Genomic DNA, 21,828 nt, shown 5'->3' on the forward strand with positions numbered 1-21,828 from the left:
AGTGCTTTCGGTAGCAACAGCTCCATCTGCAAGGTCTGCATCCCCAACAATGCAGAAGAGATTTCCCAGTCGGAAATACCCCAAAAACCTGGCTGGTGGGCAAAAATCTGCTGACCTCGAGCAGTCACTCCTCATCCCGGGGCTCTGCACCCCAAAGCTGGACCTTGCCCATGGCCCCAGGAGCTCAACTCTCAGCATAATTCTTATTTCTCTGGAAAGCAACACAGCAAAGGTCAAGGAGCCTCCTAGAATAGAAAGCCAAGTACTTGTACTCGAAATAAATCAATTTTTAATATTTTACAATTACCTTAAAAAGTTCTTTGAACAGTATTTTACAGATCAGCACAGACTTTACACAGATTTGGTGAGGCTGCACAAATCTACAAGGACGACCTGAAAGAACCTCGGACTTCCATTTCCAGAAAGCATCAGAGGTCAAAGCCTCAGCCAGGATTACGAGTCCCCAGAGCTTGGGCTTGTTTTTCTCTATGAGATGGAAATTCTGTCCTCCAGTATTTCTGTAGGGCCAGCTGAAACCCAAGAGGTTTAGATCATTAACAGCGGCAGGGATATATTTAGCCACGGATATCAAGATCACAAATAGCAATGTTTTGGCAGGATAAGGTGCTATTTTAAAGTATTGAACCAAAGGAAAAAAAAAATAAAAAAAGACAGCTGTCAAATTCCAGCCCCATTTGAGAGGACACACACAAACCAGTTTGGGAAATGAAAAGTCGGTGGGGAAGCTTTTTCCAAGTGCATGGAAAGAGTGATTAAAATCTGTTTCTGATCCCTTGAGCCTATTGGACTACTGATGTGCAGGAGCATACAGCAACGTGCGCTCCCACATCGTCCCACAGGCACCCTGTGAGAGAGGGGACAGCCCACCACAACCTGGCAGTGGCTCGGTGCCCCTGCCTGCTGCGAGCAAAGGAAAGACACTGCTCCACGCAGGTAGGAAAAGATGGGAGCTCCCGGAGAGCCAGTGCACGGCCAGGGAAGGTGGGTCCTTGCTGGAAGTCCAAACTGGCTTTGCATCATGGTGGAGCCAGAGCGCCTGCTTACGTTCAAGTGATGCTTTGCCCCACTTGAGGGTCTTGTCTTGGAGTCCACAAGGTAACACCATCCTTGGGATGGTTTATTCAAGTAGAAGGACGAAGCACAGAGGCCCTCAGGAGCGCGTTTGGGAACATGTCTTGGGAGCGTGTTCACACCTTGGCTTTGTCCTTCTCTGGCTATTGGCAGAAGCTGCATCCAGAGCTGCTGAGGACACCAATGAGCCAGCTAGCACCTTCTTAACTCAAGCCCAGACCAAGCCATCTCCAAACAAGAGGCAGTGGGAACAGAAAGCGGGTCCAGCAGCCAGGGGGGCCAGGATCGGAGTTGACAGTGCAGAAGGGATCCCCCAAACACTTCCAGGAGGGATGTGGAAGATTCCAGCAGACAAGCCTGACCCACACTCCTCCAAGACAACTGAAGCCCTCAGGGGCTCTGGCCCTTTTCCTGGCAGATTTAACCTCAAATGACACTGCTGCTGTGCCACCAGCCCTTGGGGACAGAGCCCAACCCTGTTCTAACTATTGCTCGAATACCCCCAGCAGTATTGGGGGTCCCTTCCAGATGTTTCCAGGGAGCACATCTCCTCAACCTGCTCTTCTGCCTGTTACCATTATTAGTGCAATCACCAAAAACTACTGGGAAACAGCTTGAGTGCTCTGAAACCAGGCAAGGATTTCCAGTCTCTTTTTTTTGCTCCTGGGGTCAGAATACCTCTGAATACCCCCAAATATTACACCTTTCTGTACCTACAGCCTTGTAGAGAGAAGGAAGAGGACGGAGAGCCTCTTTGGAGGTGAGTGGGGATCTCAAATCCTGTCATCGCTTGCAAGTGTCACTAGTGTTTTTGGTGCTGGGACCTTCTCTAGCAGAGCTGCCTCTCCAGGTGAGCTAGTTTTCCTAGTAGTTTTCCTAGTACTTCCCTTCCATCCATGAGTGTGAGCGTGGTTCCTGCCATATTTCAAGCACCTATTGAGGATTCAGGCTCTGGGATGTCCCTGTCATAGAGTGCTGGGGAGCAGGATGCAAGAATTTGAGCTCAACAGGGAGTACATCTCATGCATGAACTCTGAAATTCTGCAGAAATTGGAAGTTCATCTTCTGCAGGTCCTGGATTTACAGTAAATACAAGACAGGCTGTCCATGCCCTGGTGTGGCCTATTGCACTCAATTCACTGGAACACAAGCAGCAGTCTACAACCCACACTGGGGTCTTTGTGGGCCTCAGCTGGGATGCTCTGCAACCGTTTCTCTGCAAGACACCCAACCTTCACAATGTAAAGGAAACCTTGAGAAAGCCTGTCTCCATCCCCTAAGAACTGTCCTGAGCATCCTTGACCTGTTATGGGTGAAATGCCATCAGGACTTCGATTGGGTGGTCTGCAATTCCACATGCATTGAAGGTGACCTACCACCACTCAGCCAAGGATATTCATTTTCCAAAATGTCCCCCCATGAGCTCTCCCTAGATCACACTGGCCTCACAGTCACTGTCAAATACAGCCACAGCACCATTTGCTGGCAGGACAATATCACTGTCCTCGCTTTGCCCTCTCAGTCCAGGTGTCGGCAGTCTGCTGAATCAGGTGGAGATCTCAAGGCAACCACTTTCCTCCTATTGCTGAGGAATCCTGAGAGATACCAGAGCGCACCATCAATGTTCCCATTTCCCAAGGATGGGCTAAGCCCAGACCAGGAGCAGCTCAGCCACCACGCTAACGCTTCGGCTGCAGGATGTCTTGGACAAGAATGGCTGGGTCTCCAGCCCAAAGGAGGACAGTCAACGTCCTCTTCCTGAGGCTGCTTTGGTGTTGGACACAAGTCTGGCCTGAGATGAGACAGGGTTCTTCTATGGCAGTGCTCCACTGAAGGTGGCAATGGGTAAACACAGGAGAGAATGAAACTCAGAGGGGTCCTGGGGAGGCAAAGAGGACCTTCTCAGTGCAAAGGGATCTCCGTCCCTGGGTTTGTAGCACACAGAGATCTCACATCTGCAAGGGAACAAAAAGAAACCAAGTTAGAAGTAAAGTATGTGGCTGAGAATCATGGTCCTCAGCTGCAGCAGAAATATCCGCAAACAGGAATCACTGCAGTCTTTAAGACCTGAGAGTTCAGGTCTTTAAGCTGGCTCAGACTGGGAGCTAGAGCAGAAGCATCCATAAAGAGTAATCTCTGAAACTCATCAGGGAAAATGAGAAACTTTGCATTCCCCAAGTTTTGAGGAGAGGGAAGTGGCTCCTTTTTCATTTCACGCATTAAACTCCTCCACTAGCCCCTTCAGTTGCACAACAAACAAGTTCAGTAAAACACTTCTCTTTAGAGTTATGTAAGAATAAGATCCAAGATCTTTTTCCATTGGAGGCATCATAAACTTGCAGAGTTCTGCACTCTCTGAGGGGAAATTAAAATGCTTGCAAATTTTTAAGACCTGTGGACGAACGGTCTGATCTATTTGTGCAAATGGAAGTGGAAGTATCTTGTCTAAAGTGAGTTTTCCGATTCCATTATCTGGGGAGCCAGCTTGGTGCCCTGGGGACACAACTGATGGATAAGCAGTCAAATGAACAATTCTTGCTCTCCCCTTGTCTCTCCCATGAAAACAGTGGGTTCCTTCTGCCATGGGTATGCCATGGAGACCTCAATGAGGTCTAGAAGTTGAAGGCTCTGCTCATATGCCCAGTGCTCTCCAAATATCTATTTGTGTTGCACAGCTTTCCCTTGGCTTATGATTGGTCTTGCTGAAAGAGCTGTTTTTACAGAGTTGAACAGTTGACTGGGGATCACCCTTTAGACTGTGGCAGTCATGAAGGTAAACTGCTGCTGAGATCTGAGCAGGACCATCCATCCCAGCTGAGCTCAGCTGCACTAGAGAGCTTGGAGCTATGTCACCCAGGCTGGCCATCTGGCATAGATCTGCCATGGTGCTCAGGACCTTTTCTCCCCAGTGGCCACCCATGCTTCATGGACAAGTCCTTACTCAAAGGACACACCATCCCAGGAAGGCTGACTGCGGTGGGCAGATGGCCACACTGCAGTTCCTACCTGGTTACACTCTGCAGGATCTTCTGCTCATCCTGGTCCAGGCAGACGGCGAAGGAGGACTGGAGACCAATAATCTGGACCTTGTCTACTTTTATCTGGGACACGCTGATCTGCTGATAGAACAAGAGTTCAAGTGAGGGAGCTGCCAGGCTCAATGCATTGTCCCCACGCAGGGAAGGGGAGCAGGCAAGCTGGGCACCCCTAAGCCAGGTCTGGTAGCCAACAGCAAACAAATCCCCCAAGGAGCTACTCTACTTTCTCCTGTTCTGCTTCTCTCCCAGCTGAGCCAGGTGACCTCCTGCTACCAAACGTAAAAGCACCATGATTTGAGTTACCTGATTGAAACTTTTTTTGGATTTGGAGTTCTGCCTTTTGACCACCTCCGTCATGGTTAAGTTGAGACATTCTGTCTTTGAGGCTGGTAACAAAAGGAAACTGTTATCACTTAGGGCTTCCGGGCCACTGGTGGGAACTCAAAGAGGTCCCTCCACCCCTCAAAGCATCCCAGGACCCCACTGTTGGGGGAAACGCAGCACAGTTCTTGTTTTCCTTCACTCATGCTAACCTGCACGGAAAGAAAGCAATCAGAGACACAGAGGTGAACATCCTCTGTAATTTCCAGCTGCTTTCCAAACAGAGCAGAAAAGGACATTTAATTCTCCTAGGACCTAAACAGGAGAAAAAACTGCCCCATCATCATGAGGAAACTCTAGCTCTCCCAGCGTGGCCTCTCCTGCAGTCCACCTGGAGATGCTTTTCTGTGTCTGGAATTACAGTGACATCCTGTGGTCACACCGCTGAATGAGAAAACCAACGGAGACAATCAAGGGGACTGGGTTTCCCTTGGAAGACAGGAGATTCATGAAGGAGAAGTTTCTCCCCAGTGTAGAGCTGAGGACACCCCCTGAAGCAAACGCACAGTGCTGGCAGCACAAGTGAAGCTCCTGAACCAGTCCAGAAACACCCACCTCAAAATGCATAGAGGAGGTAAGAAATTAATTCCTGCTGGGATTTTTCCAGGGTCATCTGCATGGCTTCATGGATGGGGCAGCAACAGGAGGGACAGAGGTTTAGGCTGAGCTCCATGGGGCATGTAGGAGCTGTCTCCTATTTGGTAGATCACCCGTTTGCCCCGACTACTCCACTCACAAACCCCACATCTGCCAGACACGAGGAAAGAGGAACCAAAAACCCCCTCATTTTACTCAGAACTGGGTGTCTGACCGCCAAAACAGCAATTCTTAAGCAAGAAAGAACAGGTATTGCTTCTAAATACACCCAGAGACTACAAGTCTCACTGCTTTTAAAAGGCTCAAAGCCATATTAATACCCCATCGGAAACCTGATTAGAAAAAAAAGTTATGAAGCAAAAACCCTGTGGCAGCCAGCTATCTGAGCTGCAGGAAGGAAACCAGGCTGAAGCACCAGCTCAGCGCGCGCCTGCTGAAAGCTGGCTGCAAGGCAGAACTGCTGGGGCTGGCAGGACAAGCGCCCTCTCCCTTGGTCCTGCTTCACTTACCGACCATTTTGTCTCTCCTCTCCTTACTAAACGGGTATTGTGATCATTCTGGTGCTTGGACTGTACCAGCTCTGTCCCTAACGGACATCCCGTTTCCCTGGCTGGAAGCCTTAGGACAGTGGGAAATGAAATGCCCTTCATCCCTGACATGGTGCCAAGGACTACAGTACGCCCCAGGGAACACCAGGCACCTCCCACGTGTCTTCTCCTGCAGTCATGCATCCCCACTTTGCTCCAGCTAAGAGATCCACACCATCCTCTTCCTCCACCAGTTACTCCCATTGCTCCCCATGCAAAGCCACAAAGACCACCTCTACCCACCTAGTTCTTCGTACTTCTTGCAGGCTTTGCTAAGGTTGACGGATGTGCAGACCTTCTCGACGTCGTCCCAGTGACTTCTTCCACTGATGGCTGTCTGCAGAGACCAACCAAAGCCTGTGAGATCCAACGCTCCAGGCTGATGCTACCCTCCCTCCCACCCCAACCATACAGCTGGACTAGCCCAGGTCTGGATTCATCTGGAGCTTCACATAGTTTGAGCAGGCATTCAAATTAATTTAACCTTGGATTTACAAAAATTGCCCAGGCTTAACACTAAAGAACTGCAGAGGAACCAACAAAATAAGAGGACTGGAGGACTGCTGCGACCAGCAGAAGATTGCTCACTAGAAGTAAAGTCCACCAGTGTACAATGGGACTGAGTACACATCCAGTCTATAGAAACTGTCTGCACTTCTCCTATTTCACTGGGCTGAACTGGGAGCCCAGTGTAAAGCCACTCCCAATTAGCCAGTAAGTAGACAATTAGCTTGAGTTTGGCTCTTCTGGGCTTGGATTCAGGCTCTGTCAGCGTTTGCCCGTCCCAGCCCCAGCAGAGACGTGTTTGCCCACCACCGAAGTGGTTTTCTGTTCCGTTTATCTTCGTGCAAGTCCCGCGCACTCACCTTGCTGTAGGCAATCTGTAGTGTTAGCGGGATTGCTTCTCTGTCTCCGTCTATGCCCAGCCTTTTGCTGCCCGGACCTGTCGAAAACAAGGAGCACAAGTCACGCGGCGGCCTTTTACCCCCGTTCTTCCACAGGCTACCCATACAGCAGCACACTCGCTACCTACAGAAAAGGGGAAAAAAAAAAAAAAATGGTTTGCTGAACACAGCTGCAGAGCAAAAAGGCAAAAAGAAAAGGTGGCTTAAAAGCTGCCAGAAAGCAATTAACGCAGTGCAGAGATTTCAACACAACGCGCAACAAGCCGCTCTGCACGACTGAAAGCGACGCTAGCTAAGCCGGCGCGGAGGGGTCAGCGCCGCAAAGCTCCTGCTTTGCCGGGCATATTTGTGCCCACATTAAATTAGCCTGGAAATACTGTGCCCCACGCTTACTAACTTTTTTTTCCCCTGGATAATTTTTTGCAGATGTTAAGTGGTGGGTTGTCAGACAACCCCAGGAAAAGAAAAAAAAAAAAGAAAAAAAAAAAAAAAAACAAAGTCAGAAAGGATCGGTGGTTTCATGAGTTATTGGGAAGAGGTCTCGGCCAAGCCTGTGTTTTGGGGGAGTGGGGTGGTGACAACGTCACATGGATGATATTTTATGGGCTCTGTTTAGAAAGACAAGGCAAGATCACAGAAAAGCAATTGGTTAAAAAAAATTAAGCAACATGGTTAAGTGCAGTATTGCGGGTTGGCCATGAGACGTCTCTGCGAGCTGCACCGCGCCTGACAGCATGTTGTCCTCGGTACCCAGCAGAGCTGAAGACCAGGCAGATGCTTCTGCCACTGCTTCTTGTCTCTAGTGATTTTATAAATTCCTGGTGTAAAAGGCCATGCATCTCTCTTGCAGGAAGGCTACAAGTACATGCACGACCCTTGCTTTGTCCAGTAAACTAAGGAATATGGCAAGAGGATTTTATAAATGACACTGCCGGACAACGCACAAACAGAAAGCAGCAAAAAAAGAAAAGATGGAGAGCTGCACTTGGCCAGGTGCTGACAAGAGGAAGGAAATGGGCTTGAAGCTGTCTAACTGCAAGCACATTTTAGAGTTAACAGCAGCAAAAACAAGCAGGCATTGCCGCAGCTTCGCTCTTGAAGAGGAATGTGAGAACCATGATGTTTCGCTTCCAAATTTGTGGAAAGATGTCTGGATCTTTGCTCACGATGCAGCCTGGGCTCAGACACCTCCTGCAGCCCACGCTCCCTCCAGCTCCTCTTTGCACCTATCCCCCAGCCCAGCAGCTTGCAAACCTCCACCCCGCGGCGGCGGCTGCGGAAGCAGGCACAGACCTGACGCCTTGATGGCCCGCGTGGCCGCTGAGTGGCCCAGCTCGAGGGAATGGATGAAGACTTCGGTCATCTTTTCTCCCCCGATGAAGGTGAGCTGCCAGGGGGAGAAAGAGGGAAGATGTGGTGGGGACAAGACCCAGCCCGCACCAGGCAACGTTCCCCCTCTCACTTTCTTTGGGAAAATCCTTTCACATTTCCAAAATACACCTTTCAAGAACTGTCTTGGGTGACGCTTGCCTTCTGCTGTACTCTGACTGTTTTAACAGATCACCAGCAAGTAAAACAATCCAAAAACCTGATTTTCACTTAAAACCCACCCACTGGAAAGAAAACCCACGACGAGCTTAACAGCAGGGTCTGGGCATCGCTTTGGGTGACACAAATCCCACGAACAGCAGCAACTGTGCTTGCCACAGCCCCGCTGCAGCCGGTCCCATGCCACAGCAGCCATCCTTCCTCACATCCGCTCCGCGTGGAGGAGCCCGAGCTCAGCCTTACCAGCACGCGGGGGCTGTGCCATCCCCCCATCCGCTTCACAGGCGGATTCCCAGTCAGTGGCTCGAGCAGAAGACCCCCCATTTCCCCTCGTCAAGATGACACCAAGCCCCTTTGCCTACCTCCGTCTGGTAGAGCTGCAGCAGGACGGGGCGTGTGGCGAAGCGGCAGTAGTAGAGGATCATGTCAGCCAGGATGGGTAGCTGCTCCTGGGAGTCCTCCTGGGGCTCAGCCTCCGGCTTGGCAGACTGCGGCAAGAGGACTAGTCACAACCCAGATGAGGCACATGGTACCCACAGCCCGGTGCCAACAACTGCCCGTCCCACTCCACCGGGGACAAAACCCTCCATCCTGGTGTCCAGTAGCACATCCCGCTGCACAGGAGCATGGTGGCCCAGTGCTAACTGGAAGCTCTCTGCTCAGCTCCCCTGTACCTCAAAAGAAAGGGGTTCGTCGAGCCCCACCAGCCAGACACACACGTACCTGACACAAGACATCCATGGGTAGGTTCATCAGCCCAAAAACGTTGCGCTCGTACCATGGGTCCAACATGCCGATGTAGTGGGAGATGTCGTTGGTGCTGCTCTCCGTCCTAGCCGAGGTGGGATCCTGAAACCAGACACATGGAGGTCATGCTGGGGGCCCCTCCAGGCTCCTCACCCAATGCCTGGGGCTGGTGGAACAGACACCAACGCTCCCCTTAACCTGCCCTGCCAGCCTTCTCGCACCCCGCTCTCGGGGCCAAGCAGAGCACTGGTGGCACCATGAGTCCCGTGGAGAGCAGGACACCTACCGCCTGTGCCGAGACCCGAAGCTGTGGGTCCCCCAGGGATGGGGAGGGATGCATCAGTGGGGTCAATGGAGCCAGGCAGCTCCTCTTCACAGGGACGTAGAAAAACTGCAGCTTGAAGTACCTTGTCAGTGAGGGGCAGGCGCTCTCCTTGAGCCTAGGAGAAGGCAGGAGAGGGTTGGGTGAGCCAAGGCCACTGGCACGTCTCAGCAGGGCCAGGGACCTGCAGCTGGGTCCCCCCACATCACCCGCTCACCTGAGGTTGCTGTAGGCTCGGGCCACTTTCCCTGAGATGCGGTCGGAGCCGAAGACCACGACGCGCAGCGTGGACACCTTGGCATCCTCATCGTAGCTGAGGAAAGGCCGCCGGTGGAGGCTGAGGTGCCGCGGGGCGAGCGGGGCTGGCAGCCGCTGGCTCAGGACGTGCTGCGGCAGCGAGTGAGCACGCCGGGAGCGCGCTGGGATGCGGTGCTTGGCCTGGGGGGTGTACAGGCTCTCTGCCCGGCGCAGGGGCAACGAGAGCGAGCCCGTGTCCGGGCAGTCCTTCAGGTCTCTCCTCAAGACCAGTTGGCTTTTGCTCTTGAACAGTTTGTAGATCTTGTTGGTCAGTGTGTGTCTGTATTTGTGGTGGGTCTTCTCCACCTTCAGCTCCGGCCTCCCCACCATGTCCAGGGAGCTCTCGTCGCTGTCCTCTGCGTACCCGCTGTCCATGCAGTCCTTCAGGCTGGAGACAAATGACTTCAAGGACCTTCTGGAGACCACCGTCAGCTCCGAGATGGAGTCCTTGGAGGTGGTGAAGAGGGACACTCGCGAGGGCTTAGGTCCCTCCTCCGACAGCGCTGAGTACACAGAGTCTTTGGAAATGGCGCAGATGGGGGAAAGCAGCGAGTCCCGCTCGGGGGAACAGCCATCAGTTTCCACCTCCTCCTCCTCCTCTTCATCCTCCTCCTCGTTCTCTGAGGCCATGGGCTCAACAACACTGCACTCTTTGCTGAGGACATCATTGAGGATATCTGAAAGGCAACCGGAGAGAAATCACATCTGGCACAGGCTCCAGCATAAGCACTGGAAACGTGATGATGCCAGACAACACTACTACAGCATGGCAAAAGCTCCCTTTGATCCCGCACGGTTTCAAACAAGGAGCTGAAACCCTCCCACTGAATGGTTTTAGATTTCCAGAAGGCGCTCAGATGCAATGCAAAACAAACTGTGTTTCTCTCCTTGAGCTCACATTCTGTTTGGGTTCTCAAAAGTCAACCAGCTGGGGTTTTGCTTCCTTCCTCCACAGATTTAACAACACACTCGCATCCGATTTGGGTTTCACTGGAGGGCAGGAGGAAAGCGAGGTGTTTGGCTAATCAAACCCCAAATCACCCACACTGCAGGTGGCCTCCCAGCACGGCTGGACTCACTGCGAAGCCCAACCCAGAGCTCTGGTCCGGCTCACTGGGGCCAGCAGGCAACAAACACTAAGCCTTCACAGGAACAGAAAATGTCTTCCAGGAATGGGGAAGCTGGAATAACCAGCTCAGCAGAAGGGGAAGCCACTGCTTCCCCTGCAAAACTGCTGTGGCTGGGCTGAGAGCACGGCACAGGCACCCTCGGGTGCTACGGGTGGGGAAGAGCTGTAAAGTCCAAGGGGTCTCACCCCACAAAGCCCTGACATCGCGGTGTGGTCAAGTTTTTCCAGCAACAATTATTTCCAAGGCATGAGCAAGGCTTACTCCTTGCAGAGGAGCCTTCAACCAAGCAAGGTCTCCATCCCACCCACATCCTCACGGATCCAGGTGCGACAAATTTCTTCCAGCTTAATGCAAGGCACAACTTTGCCCAGGAGATTAAGCCCCGCACGATTTGTCTCTGGCAACACGTGTTTTGGGGCTACCAGTGACCTCGTGCCCACCGCTCAGATGAGGGCTTTGCTTGGCTTGCCCATGCTGATGCCCACATCCTCTCCCATCTGGAGGATGCCGGCACCCAGTCTGTCAGCTCTCCCTCCAACACCAACAATTGTGGCAGCCCCAGCCAAGCTGAAACGCGGCTCAGCCGCCCCGGGGATGCGGAGCGGAGGGCTGCGGTCTTGCTAGGAGGGACGCAGGACCCCCTCCACTTACCAAAGTTATCCTGATCCCAGCTGTAAGCGTAGCAGCGCGCGGTGGGGATGGGGATGGTGTGGAGCTTGCGGGGCTGAGCTTCGCCTGGGAAGAGAGGAGGGAGAGGAGTTAGCTTGCAGGGAACCCCAATACCACTCCTGACAGCGCTCCTGGCCCGTGGGAGATGCCACCCACCCCACGCACGTGTTTTGGGCAGCCCGGGTCATGCAGAACACCGATGCTGCTGTCGTTCTCCCCATGAAGTCACATACAATTAGGACAAGGGGACATTTAACATCTCAAAGAGCCATCAGACATCACTGCTGCCATCAGTCTCTGATTTCATATCTTCATCTCACCCACAAAGGCTGGAGAATTTTTTTTTTTTTGTTCCTGCTTTCATCAAAGATGAGAAACAATTTCTGGCTCATCACGTGGTTATGAAATAGGACCTAGGTTGGTGGGGTTTTTGTTGTAGCTGTTGTCACGCTAGGTTGAAACTTTGTGCAAAACAGGGTTTTGCACTTCAAAGAGCTGGCTCCCAGCGCACAGCATAGGGGAGCTCATCACCACTGAAGGGGCTGAGCCAGGAGGAAAGAGGGGCACGGATGGGGTTCTCACCCGCGATGGCAGGAAAGGACGCAGCCCCGGCGATGTCCCGCAGCACGGACTGCAGTCGCTCCCGGGCCAGGACAGCGTCGCTGCTGGCGGCTGCAATCTCCTGCGCGTCAGCAGCGCTGGCGTAGATCTCAGAGAGCTCTTCCAGTGTCTTGGACTAGGGGGAGCAGAGCCAAGGTGAGAGATCAGTATGGAAAAGACATGGACCTGTTGGAGCAGGTCCAGAGGAGGCCACAAAGATGCTCAGAGGGCTGGAGCATCTTTCCTATGAGCACAGGCTGAGAGAGCTGGGGCTGTTCAGCCTGGAGAAGAGGAGGCTCCGGGGAGACCTTAGAGCGGCCTCCCAGTGCTAAAGGGGGCTGCAGGAAAGATGGGGAGAAACTCTTCAGCAGGGCCTGTTGTGAGAGGATGAGAGGCAATGGTTTTAAAATAGAAGGAGGTAGATTCAGACTAGATGTAAGGAAAAAAAAAATATGTTGAAGGTGGTCTTTTTCCTACAAGAAGTGTTATAAAAACTTTTTTTTCTTTGTCAATCAAATATTATTTCAGTCAGGAAATCCAACTGCATGAAACTGCTGCCACCAGCACCGCAGCATCCCTGAGGTCAAAGGAAGCTCTCCCAGCCTACCTTCAGGAGGTGGTGTAGGCTGTCCAGGTCACAGCGGGTGCCAAAGTTGGCCTGGTAGAGATGCTCGAGGAGCAGGACGAGCGTGGCGTGCTGTGGGGGCTCGCTGGCACTCAGCTTCTCAGCGATGGAGAGGAACTCGCTCTGCACCTCGGAGCGGTTGAGCAGCAGCACCGTCCTGGGGACAAGGGGACAGCGGTTAGGTCGAGCAGCTAGGTTTGGACACTGGTGGCACATGAAGTTCTTGGACAAAGTCACACTAGATGGCAGTGTCCTCTCACTGTCCCAGCTGGAGGGTTTCGGGGCTGCACAGGGGTGCCGGACCCATGCTGCTGTACCAGCCAGGGGCAGGGAGCAGGTAAGGGATGAGCATCCTCCACCCTGCTCCTCAGCACGATCCTTGGCAGCATCTCTCCTACCACATCTGCAATCACCAGCCCAATAACTGGTCAATCAGCCCCAGACAGGGTTCTGGCCCAGCAACCAGTTGTCCTAACTGGACACCCAGTGCATGCGATGAAAAGGGCATGTAGAGAAAAAAAAAAGTGACCCCTGAAACACCTTCCCCTTGCAACATAGGTCAGAGCATCACTTTTTAAAAGAGATGTAGGTGTGGCACTTTGGGACATGGTTTGGTGGTGGACTTGGCAGTGTTAGGTTTATGGTTGGACCCCATGATCTTAAAGGTCTTTTCCAACCTAAATGATTCTGGGCTTCAAGGAGAAGAGCCACATCTTTCAGCTGCATTTTTGCTCTACACAACAACAGGAATATCCACACAAGCTTTGAATTCCAAACCTGCAGCCTGGAGAGCGTGTGCTTCCATTCATGGAGGAGAGCAGTCCACCGGGCTGTGCAAAAAGGGCTCTGGACTAAGGACGTGCTCTGGTGTGCTCGGTTCTAGAAAGCTCAGGCAATGGGCACAAGCTTTCAAGAAGCCCACGGTTCAGCTTGTGTACAGCTTTGTGCCAGGTTTTCAGGGCTTTTTATGCAAATACAGCCGTCCCGCTGTAAGTCAGCGGTGGTTGCACATGCACCAGTTTAGAGCAGGGGAGCTGTACTGGGAAAGCAACACAGCAGCACCAGTGCAGCCGGGTGGGATCAGGTGCAGGTCCAGAGCTGCACAGCGTGAGGGGACAAGCTGGAACCATCAGGACACCCGTCCCGCACAGAGCGGAGGCGGCTGCACGCGAAGGACCATCGCTGGAGCCCGGACGGGCACACACCGCCCCGGCTCATTTTCCTGTTCACAAATCAGGTGCCCTGGCAGGAGGAAAGCCACAGCCCTTGAATAAGGTGCAAAGTCTGACTGTGCTCAGAGCTGCAAGGCTTTTGCACTGAGACTGGCTTGCTTCTGTCCCACCTCGGGCTGGTGGCTCCCCAACACGCAGATCAAAGCCTCTCCTGGCTGTTCTCCAGCGCGTGCTGAGATCAGCAGCTCCCTGCAGAGCAACCTTTGCCTTTCCCAGCTGTTTTCACCCCAATCTGCATCCCTGCAGTAAGCAGGGCTGTAGGATAACCAACATAGGGACCCACAGACCCCAGCCCATGGCTCTGGAAGTGCCACAGCCACTTTCCTTGTTCCTTCCCACAGCTCAGCCCAGCTACCCTGCTCTTCTCCCCTGCACCCACCACCACACCTTTGAGATGCTGTTCACTGCAACCCTACTGCTGCTCGAGCAGCGTGGGGCAGTGAGGATGCTCCAGAGAGGGACACCAGCGGCTGTACTTACACAGTGGAGCTCTGGTAGTTCTTCACGGGCAGCCCCTGCTCTGTCCTCACCAGCCTCTGGAAGGAGATCCCTGGGGGAGAAAGCACAGGACATGAGACATGGCACCACTGCAGATCGCTTTGCCTCAGGAGCGCATTGAATTCATCTTCTAACATGGCCCTGACCTGGCTGAGATGCTGCCCGAAGCACACATGGCAGCACCAAGAGTCCTTTTGAGGATGAGGCACAGCCACCGTGTAAGGATGGAGAGTTGCTCCATTCTCAGTCCCTTCTGCCCCACTGCTGATGGGGGATGTGAAGTGCACGGATGATATTTAAGCAGTTTCTGCCACATGCTTTAGCCCCCCAGGCCTGGATCTCCCTTATGGACAGCAGGTCACTGCCACCTTCCCTCCTGCCGTGATGGAGCCCAGACTGGCCCCAGCAGAAGAGAGGCTGGTGTGGGCAGCCCATGTCCCTGGAGCCCTCCCTGGGACTGTCTCCAGGAAGCCATCGGGAACCCCAACCAGATGACATTGGATGGATCTGAACTGGATGGCAACAGCAAAGCCTGTGTCACCCCCAACCAGCAGAAGGACTGGGGTACATCTTGGGAAAGACCTCATGGTGCCAACAAGATCCAGCACCCTTGTTACTGCAGGCAGCCGCATCCCAACCGCAGATAAAAGCTCTTGCATTCTTGGCAAATATTGACAGCAGCTTGTTCTCAGTTAATATTTACCCTCCTCTCAATAAAATGCTCTTGCTTCAGCCTCACAGCAGGTCACAGAGGCCGTGCCAGCCCCGGCAGGCCAATGCCTCCCACACGGCATCTTTTGGCAGGGGTGGGGGAATCTCATATGCTTGTAGGAGGGGAAAAGCTTTTGGACCAAAGTCCCCAGCCCACTCAGCCTCGGGCATCAGTGATGGTGGTGATGGCACAAGAGCAGGATGCAGCAAAACCCCCCCAGCACTGGGGCTTTCCCAGAGTCTGTAAAAAAAAGGCCCTGCCCAGTGTCACAGCAATAAATGACCAGGAGGGAGCTGGGGAAGTCCACGGCTGCAGCAGCGCGAGATGAGTGTCCCCACGTCCCTGCAGCCCTGAGCTGGAGCCTGGACACAGTAATGGCCCAGTCAGACCTTGCCTGACGGCCATTTATGCTGGTGGAGCCTTGAGCTGGGGGTAAATCAGCCAGTCCAGTGCCAACACTGCAGAGGGTTTGGGATTTTCTTTAAATCTTTTTGTTCCTTTAAAAGCATCTTCTATCCCATCTGCACGGGACGTTGCTGCTGTGACAGAGACTGTGTTTCATGTCCCAGTTGGGGCTCTCCAAAGCCCAGTTTGAGGACGTGAGGCAGCACCCCCAGCTCACATACCCATCCAAGGCCTCCCAAGCCCTGCTCAGACCCCGTCGCGCTGCCGCAGCCCCGCCCAGGATTAAACAAGGGCTGAGATCTGCTCTGTGTGATAACAGCTCACCAAAAGGCGGGGAGATGAGGAGAAAGGGCCTTTTAGAAATAATTGGAAGAGCTGCTCCATTGGGAACAACAGGACATCTACGAGGAGTCCTTAATTAAGAGGAGCGCTGCTGCTGCCGATAGATGTGCCCAAAGCCGTATCACAAGGTAGTGTCTGGGCTGTAAAGAAAGAGCCAGGGAGTCCCTCAGGCCTATGGAAATCTCCACGCAAGGACAAGCTTGAAGGCTCCAGCTACCTTGATGCCGATGAATGGACCCACTGTTATCACCCCAGTTACACCACTGAGCATCTCAAAGCCCAGGGTTGGGCGGGAGCAGCCAGCACGTGCTTTGCCATGGAAAAGACCCACCAGACTGAAAGGCAGCCAGGAAACAGTTCCACATTTTGCTAATTCACACTGGTCCAGAGCTGAGAGGCCCTGGGGTGCTCCCACCACCTTGCAACGCAAGGCAGCCACCGAAAACAGAACCCTGCCCTGCTCCTCCTGAGGAATCTGGTCTCACCCTGCACTGGAAAATCATCCAGAGGGAAGAGGGCAGAGATCCTCACCTCCTGGAAAAGTGGAGGTGTGGGATGTGCAGGGTAAACGCTGACATCACGCTCACGGGATTCATGAAACAAGTGGGGCAGGAGACAGCAACACCACGGGGCGGTCACAGCAACGGGTGTTTTTGGGGAAAGCAGGGCCAGCAGCACGTGAAAACCCCACGGCAGGGTGGGAGCGCTTACCAGGGGCTTTGAGCTCATCGCTGATGAAGGTGAGGAGCTCGCGGAAGATGTCGCAGTAGGGCACGGGCCAGGTCAGGAAGCTGTGGTATACGCTGGCGGCTTTCAGGAGCAGGTCAGAGCCCGGCGGGAAGTGGGGAGCCTGCGGGGGACAGGGAGACCTGGTTAGAAAGGAAGCAAGGACACGGGCCTTGAGCACCGCGTAAAAACCCGAGAGCTGAGGCTGGAAGTGGGAGGAGAAGTGGACTGGAGCTTCATCCTGTGACACCCCATCCTCTCCCAAGGAAGGGACAAAGGATCCCCACTGGGCACAGCTACGAGAAAGCTTCATCCACCCTGCGCCCTCCTCACCTCCGAGCTGTGGCTCACGTGCCAGAGCCTATACATAAAATTCTTTTTAACAGCCACAGATCCATACAGATGAATCACATTACAGCCTGTGCTTCTGCAAGGCCTGGCAGCAATGATTTCCTTGGGATAATGATGCATTGTGCTAATAATAATAATAAAAAAAAGTATTTCCTGTGAAGGCTCTGCTCCTTTTCATTACCGTTGCCTATATATTTTGCACAAGTATAAAGGGTAATGAAGAAAAATTGCCTTCTCTGCACAGAGATATTGTCCGTCTGCCTTTCTGATTAGCCCATCTTTTTATTTAAAGATTAAAAACACTGAAGCTCAATTTTTTTGTCTCTCAGCTTGCGCTATGGTTGATCCCTGTAGATTCACATAGGATTTTTTTTTTTTTTTTTGAGATAAATTGATCAAAGCAGATCATGATGTTTCAGATGAAAGCCACCTTGATTTCTGTGGGCGTGTGGCTCCGCAGGGCCCTGGACCCCGTGTCTCCCCAGGGCTGGGATCAGGGTACGCGCGGCAGCTCAGCACTTACATACAGCACCGCGTAGTAGAAGAGCAGAGCCAGGGGCGTTACGAGATCGTAGTCACACTTCTCCTGCACCTGTAGGAAACAGCCCAAGGGCAGAGGGATGAGCAGGGCTGCTTGCCGTGACCATTAGCCGAAAGCATCCTTGGAGGTGCCGGGGACTCCCGGTCAGCGCAGCCAAGCACCCAACCCGTACCATCGCGTCACCATCCCCAGCAGGCTCCCTTGTCTCTGTGGAAAAATAACGCCTTAAACTGCAGCAAGCCACACTGATGGGACAGGCAGACCAGCACAGACCTGCCTTTACCCTGGAGAAGCATGGCCAACGCCCCAGCCCCCCGCTGCTCCTGACCCTTTCAGGGCTGCACGCGATGCTGTGGCAGGACTCAAAGCAGGCGGTTTGGAAAGGCGAGCAGGCAGCCCAAGTATCTTGCAGAGCACAGCAACACGGTGCAAACCACACATTTGTGTCCCAGCCTTTGCCAGCAGGATTATTTCACCGAGGAACGTCATGATGGTTCAAGGATACGCTTGTAGACACTATCTCTCCTTGTTTATGAGCATGGCATGAAGTGTAATAAACCCTCATGTAAACCCTAACGTAAATAAAACACTACCTGCAGCTACAGCAATTCCAGCCATTAAAAAATTTAAAAATGGATTAAAGGGAACCATGCTAATCTTAGCTGGTACTGGCTCTGCAGCCTGGCAGTTAGACAGCCAGGCTGTCCCAAAAAATGAAAGGCAGCATTTATTCCATCACAAGAATCCCAGCGCTGAGGCTTTAGGAAACACCACCGTTTCCTGCCACATCAAGGGATTCCTCCAAGTCTTCCCGGTCACAGCCTGAGCCGACCCGGCTCGACTGACAACGCTTCGAGCTTCTCCGGCACATGACAGGACCGCGGCAGGCTGACACCAGCGGCCCCGCTGCCGTTTCGCCTCCCCGCTGCGCTTGACCCGACCATCGCCTGCCAGGCTGCTACGCGGCGCGAATTCTGCCCATGGTCCCCAGCGTCCCAGCTCCGCTCCTGGCCCTGCAGGAAGCCTGGCAAAGCCATGCTAAAGTTTCCACCAAAAACAACAGGAAATCTTTAATTTGCTCTGATTTGCTCTGATTTGCTCCCAGTTATGCTGAGGGAAGGTCCAGGGAAGGCCGGCTCCATCCGCGCAGCCCTACGACCCGGGCTGCCCCGGCACGGCGCCAAGCAGCTCTTTGGGAAATCAAACCCCTTCCCCACAGATCTGTGGTGCTGCCCAAAGAGCAGGTATCACAGCTGGCTGTTCCCCTTGCAGTTCCCATGTGCTGAAAGCTGGTGGGACACACAGGGCTGCTCCCGCCAGCATTTCACAGCTGCCCACCCAGCATCACCCAGCCCCCAGCTCCACTGCTCCAGTAATACCTTACCACAACCCAAAATCATAGAATCACAGAAGGGTTTGGGTGGGAAGGGACAGCTAAAGCCCACCCAGTCCAATCCCCCTGCAAGGAGCAGGGACATCTCCAACCAGATCAGGTTGCTCAGAGCCCCGGCCAACCTGGCCTGGAATGTTTCCAGGGATGGGGCATCCACCACCTCTCTGGGCAACCTGGGCCAGTGTTTTACTACTCTCAGTGTAAAAAATTTCTTCCTAATATCCAATCGAAATCTCCCTCCCTCTATTTTGAAACCATTACCCCTCATCCTGTCACACCAGGCCCTGCTGAACAGTTTCTCCCCATCTTTCCTGCAGCCCCCTTTAGGTACTGGGAGGCCGCCCTCAGGTCTCCCCGGAGCCTCCTCTTCTCCAGGCTGAAGATCCCCAGCTCTCTCAGCCTGGCCTCACAGCAGAGCTGCTCCAGCCCTCTGAGCATCTTCCAAGCTCTCCACTTTGGGCAAGGCCTGGGGCAGACGCGATCTCGAAGGCTGCAGCCCTCCCCACCAGCCCCTCAACTCACCTCTTTGGCCTTGCCGAGAATCTTCTCCATGAGGATGAGGTAGTTGCCGGCGTCTCGGCTCACCAGCTCCTGCAGGCTCCAGCAGTTCAGGCACAGCCCGGCTGCGGGGGAGACAGAGCCACCATCACACGCAGTCCCGTCCAAAAAGGTCACACAAGAGATGAACAACGGGAAGGGGTCAGGGCGAAGGGGTTTGCCACCTACGTCAGATGGTGGCAGAGGAAAACACCTCGTGCCCTCGTTGTGGACAGATCTAATCTAGCCAAACAGCGCTTATCGCAGTGGCATCGCTTTGTACCCGAGTGCCTTCGTGCCTTCGCTCAGCTGGGCTGGATGCCTCTCCCCGAGAGAGGCCGGGTGCCTGATGCCCACGCTGCCCTGTGCATGCTGCAGAGACCGGAGGGATGTGCGTGGCACGGGCAGATGCCCACCTTTATTCTGCCCGAGCACAGAAAATCCCAACCGTTAACTCCCTCCAACGCCAGCAAAATCCAGCTCCCCGTCAGGCGCACATCCAGCCCCGTCCGACTGCATCACACCTGAGGGGAGATGCTGCAGTCCCCCGTCACATCAGCATCATGGCAGTCAGACCTCATATCAGCATCTTTGTTAAGCCTGCCCAGCGTTTATTCCATCTCTCAGCACCTTCAAATTTTCATGAAACATTAAAACCCCACCAGAAGATCAGCCAGATTGAGAGAGCGCCATGCAGAAGGATGGAGGGTCCTTCTCCCCAGCTGATCGAAACCCCCCATCCCCAGACATCTTGCTGCTGGGACCCGACCGGTGACAATGGCCCAAGGTGTTTCCCGAGACCGTCGCTTTTCTTGGCAGTTAGGGCCACCTCCCAGACGGTCTCAGAGGAAACAATCTGCGCAGAGGCGGCCGGGCGCCTCCATTCCTCCTGGTCCTGCATCCCAGCGGAGGAGGCAGCACTCACTCTTCCCAGCTCAGTCCAAAAGCAAAACCGAGAGAAACGGAGCATCTCTCACTGCAGGGAAGTGGGGCTAATGATCAGAGAGGAAAAATAAATATACACCCAGCCAGCGCTTCACTCACACAGTCTGTTAAGTGGCACAGAAACATAACAAACAGCAACCCACGTGTGTTGGCTGCCGTGCTGGAGCTCACAAGGAAGAAGCAATGCCGTGAGCTGGCAAGGGGACAGCAGTACTCCTCACAAATCTCCAGGTCACGCAGTCCGTCCCTCAAACATTATTCCCAGCTGCAGAGGTTACAAACTCATCACACATACAGACAAGTAAAGCAATAAAAATACCTTTACACACTCCCTAGGCGTTAAACGAGATGGATTTAAACCAGAGGAGAGGTCTGCCGTGGCGCAGCGGGAGGAGGAGGATGCCAAGACAAGCAAAGCCAGTGCTACGCTTGCAAAACCAGCCTTCACTTGTCCCCGCCACAGACAGGCGTTTGCTCACCAGGACACAGGCTATTTCTGTGGCTTTATGCCTTGCTCGTAGCTGAATTAATGGGGCAGGAGCCTTCCCCTCACAGGAGAGTCCTCCCACCGCCACGCAACTTTCTACTTTCAATGCATCAACGTTTTCCAGCAGGGAAGGATCCTACTGGAAAGCTTCCAAGGAGCTCAGCTGCTGTTAATTACAGCTGCAGTTTTTAAATTGCCTCTGGTACTCCCTGGCACCCTGCTGGCTTTGCCGATATCCGGAGCGCATCCTTAGACGCCGGTATCCTGTCAGCGAGGGCACAGCCACAGCGACCCAGTAATTCAGCGATGCTCCGGTTTTCCTTTGAGCCACTTCCACAAGGCAGCACGACAGCACAAAGCCGTGGCTCTGGCAGATCGCTCAAATAAATCGCTATTGTCCCAGTACGCGGCATCCTCCAGGGAAAGCCCCAGCACCTGCGAGATGGTCAAGGCAGCAACTGACCCAGCAGAAGCAGTTAGAGCTGCCGGGAGCTTTGCTGACCTCGGCAAGAAATGGCTAAGCTCACGTGCTACCTTGAAATAACCTGTCCTGCTTTGGCCGGGAGAATTATTTCACTCTGGCTGCCCTGCCTGGCCGTGCGGGACAGGATCCGCGAGAGCAGCGGAGCTGAGCTCCGTCGGGCTGCATCACCGGACGGGGAGAACGCCGCTTCCTGCGCGAACGTAACCGCAAATACAAACAGCCCGACGAGGCGCAGGCTTTTTCCTTCCTCTCACTTCTAGCAAGGGAGGAGGAAATTGTGGCGGCAGCCGCTCGCTGCATTATTCTGCGCTGAATGGGGCAGGGGGAGAGGTGCTGGGCTGCTTCCCCGGGGATTTGCTGAGACAAACCCGCGGTGAACAGGCTGGGGGGACGGGCAGGTAGCAGGGACAAGGGCAGGGCTCAAGGGAAGTGCCTTACAAATTTAACCTGAGGTCTTCTGACCCATTTTTGGGTCTTCTACAGTAACAACGAGCAGAAGCACAAGGATGCAGCCAGGTATATATAAATAACATCACTATAAGCAGAATTTCTGTTTAACTCACGGTCATGGCAAGGCACTGGGATTACACCAAACTGTGCTGGGAGCAGCAGGCTGCCAGGGTCTGAGCTCCTCGAT

The 21,828-nt window shown here is 53.6% G+C and overlaps 1 protein-coding gene across 4 annotated transcripts in view; it reads right to left on the minus strand.

Annotated features, from left to right (window-relative positions):
• Positions 1–264: 264 nt before the first annotated feature.
• PIK3R5 (phosphoinositide-3-kinase regulatory subunit 5) overlaps positions 265–21,828 on the minus strand; it is a 59,128-nt gene continuing 37,564 nt past the window's right edge. For 3 of the 4 annotated variants that reach the window (XM_086762485.1, XM_086762487.1, XM_086762486.1), the window contains exons 3-19: positions 19,261–19,361; positions 17,328–17,396; positions 16,439–16,577; positions 14,251–14,320; positions 12,521–12,695; positions 11,896–12,049; positions 11,296–11,379; positions 9,435–10,191; positions 9,182–9,335; positions 8,872–8,997; positions 8,511–8,636; positions 7,894–7,987; positions 6,562–6,638; positions 5,939–6,032; positions 4,434–4,516; positions 4,099–4,211; positions 265–3,047 (exon numbers count right to left, since the gene is read on the minus strand). In XM_086762485.1, the coding sequence (XP_086618611.1) occupies positions 2,906–3,047; positions 4,099–4,211; positions 4,434–4,516; positions 5,939–6,032; positions 6,562–6,638; positions 7,894–7,987; positions 8,511–8,636; positions 8,872–8,997; positions 9,182–9,335; positions 9,435–10,191; positions 11,296–11,379; positions 11,896–12,049; positions 12,521–12,695; positions 14,251–14,320; positions 16,439–16,577; positions 17,328–17,396; positions 19,261–19,361 (2,558 nt within the window). In that variant the 3' untranslated portion in view covers positions 265–2,905. The remainder of the gene's footprint in view (positions 3,048–4,098; positions 4,212–4,433; positions 4,517–5,938; positions 6,033–6,561; positions 6,639–7,893; positions 7,988–8,510; positions 8,637–8,871; positions 8,998–9,181; positions 9,336–9,434; positions 10,192–11,295; positions 11,380–11,895; positions 12,050–12,520; positions 12,696–14,250; positions 14,321–16,438; positions 16,578–17,327; positions 17,397–19,260; positions 19,362–21,828) is intronic. The other variant, XM_086762488.1, reaches the window with a different exon arrangement.

The sequence above is a fragment of the Chlamydotis macqueenii genome, chromosome 18, assembly GCF_036417535.1.
Source record: "Chlamydotis macqueenii isolate bChlMac1 chromosome 18, bChlMac1.mat, whole genome shotgun sequence".
In the NCBI taxonomy this organism is placed as follows: Eukaryota; Metazoa; Chordata; class Aves; order Otidiformes; family Otididae; genus Chlamydotis; species Chlamydotis macqueenii.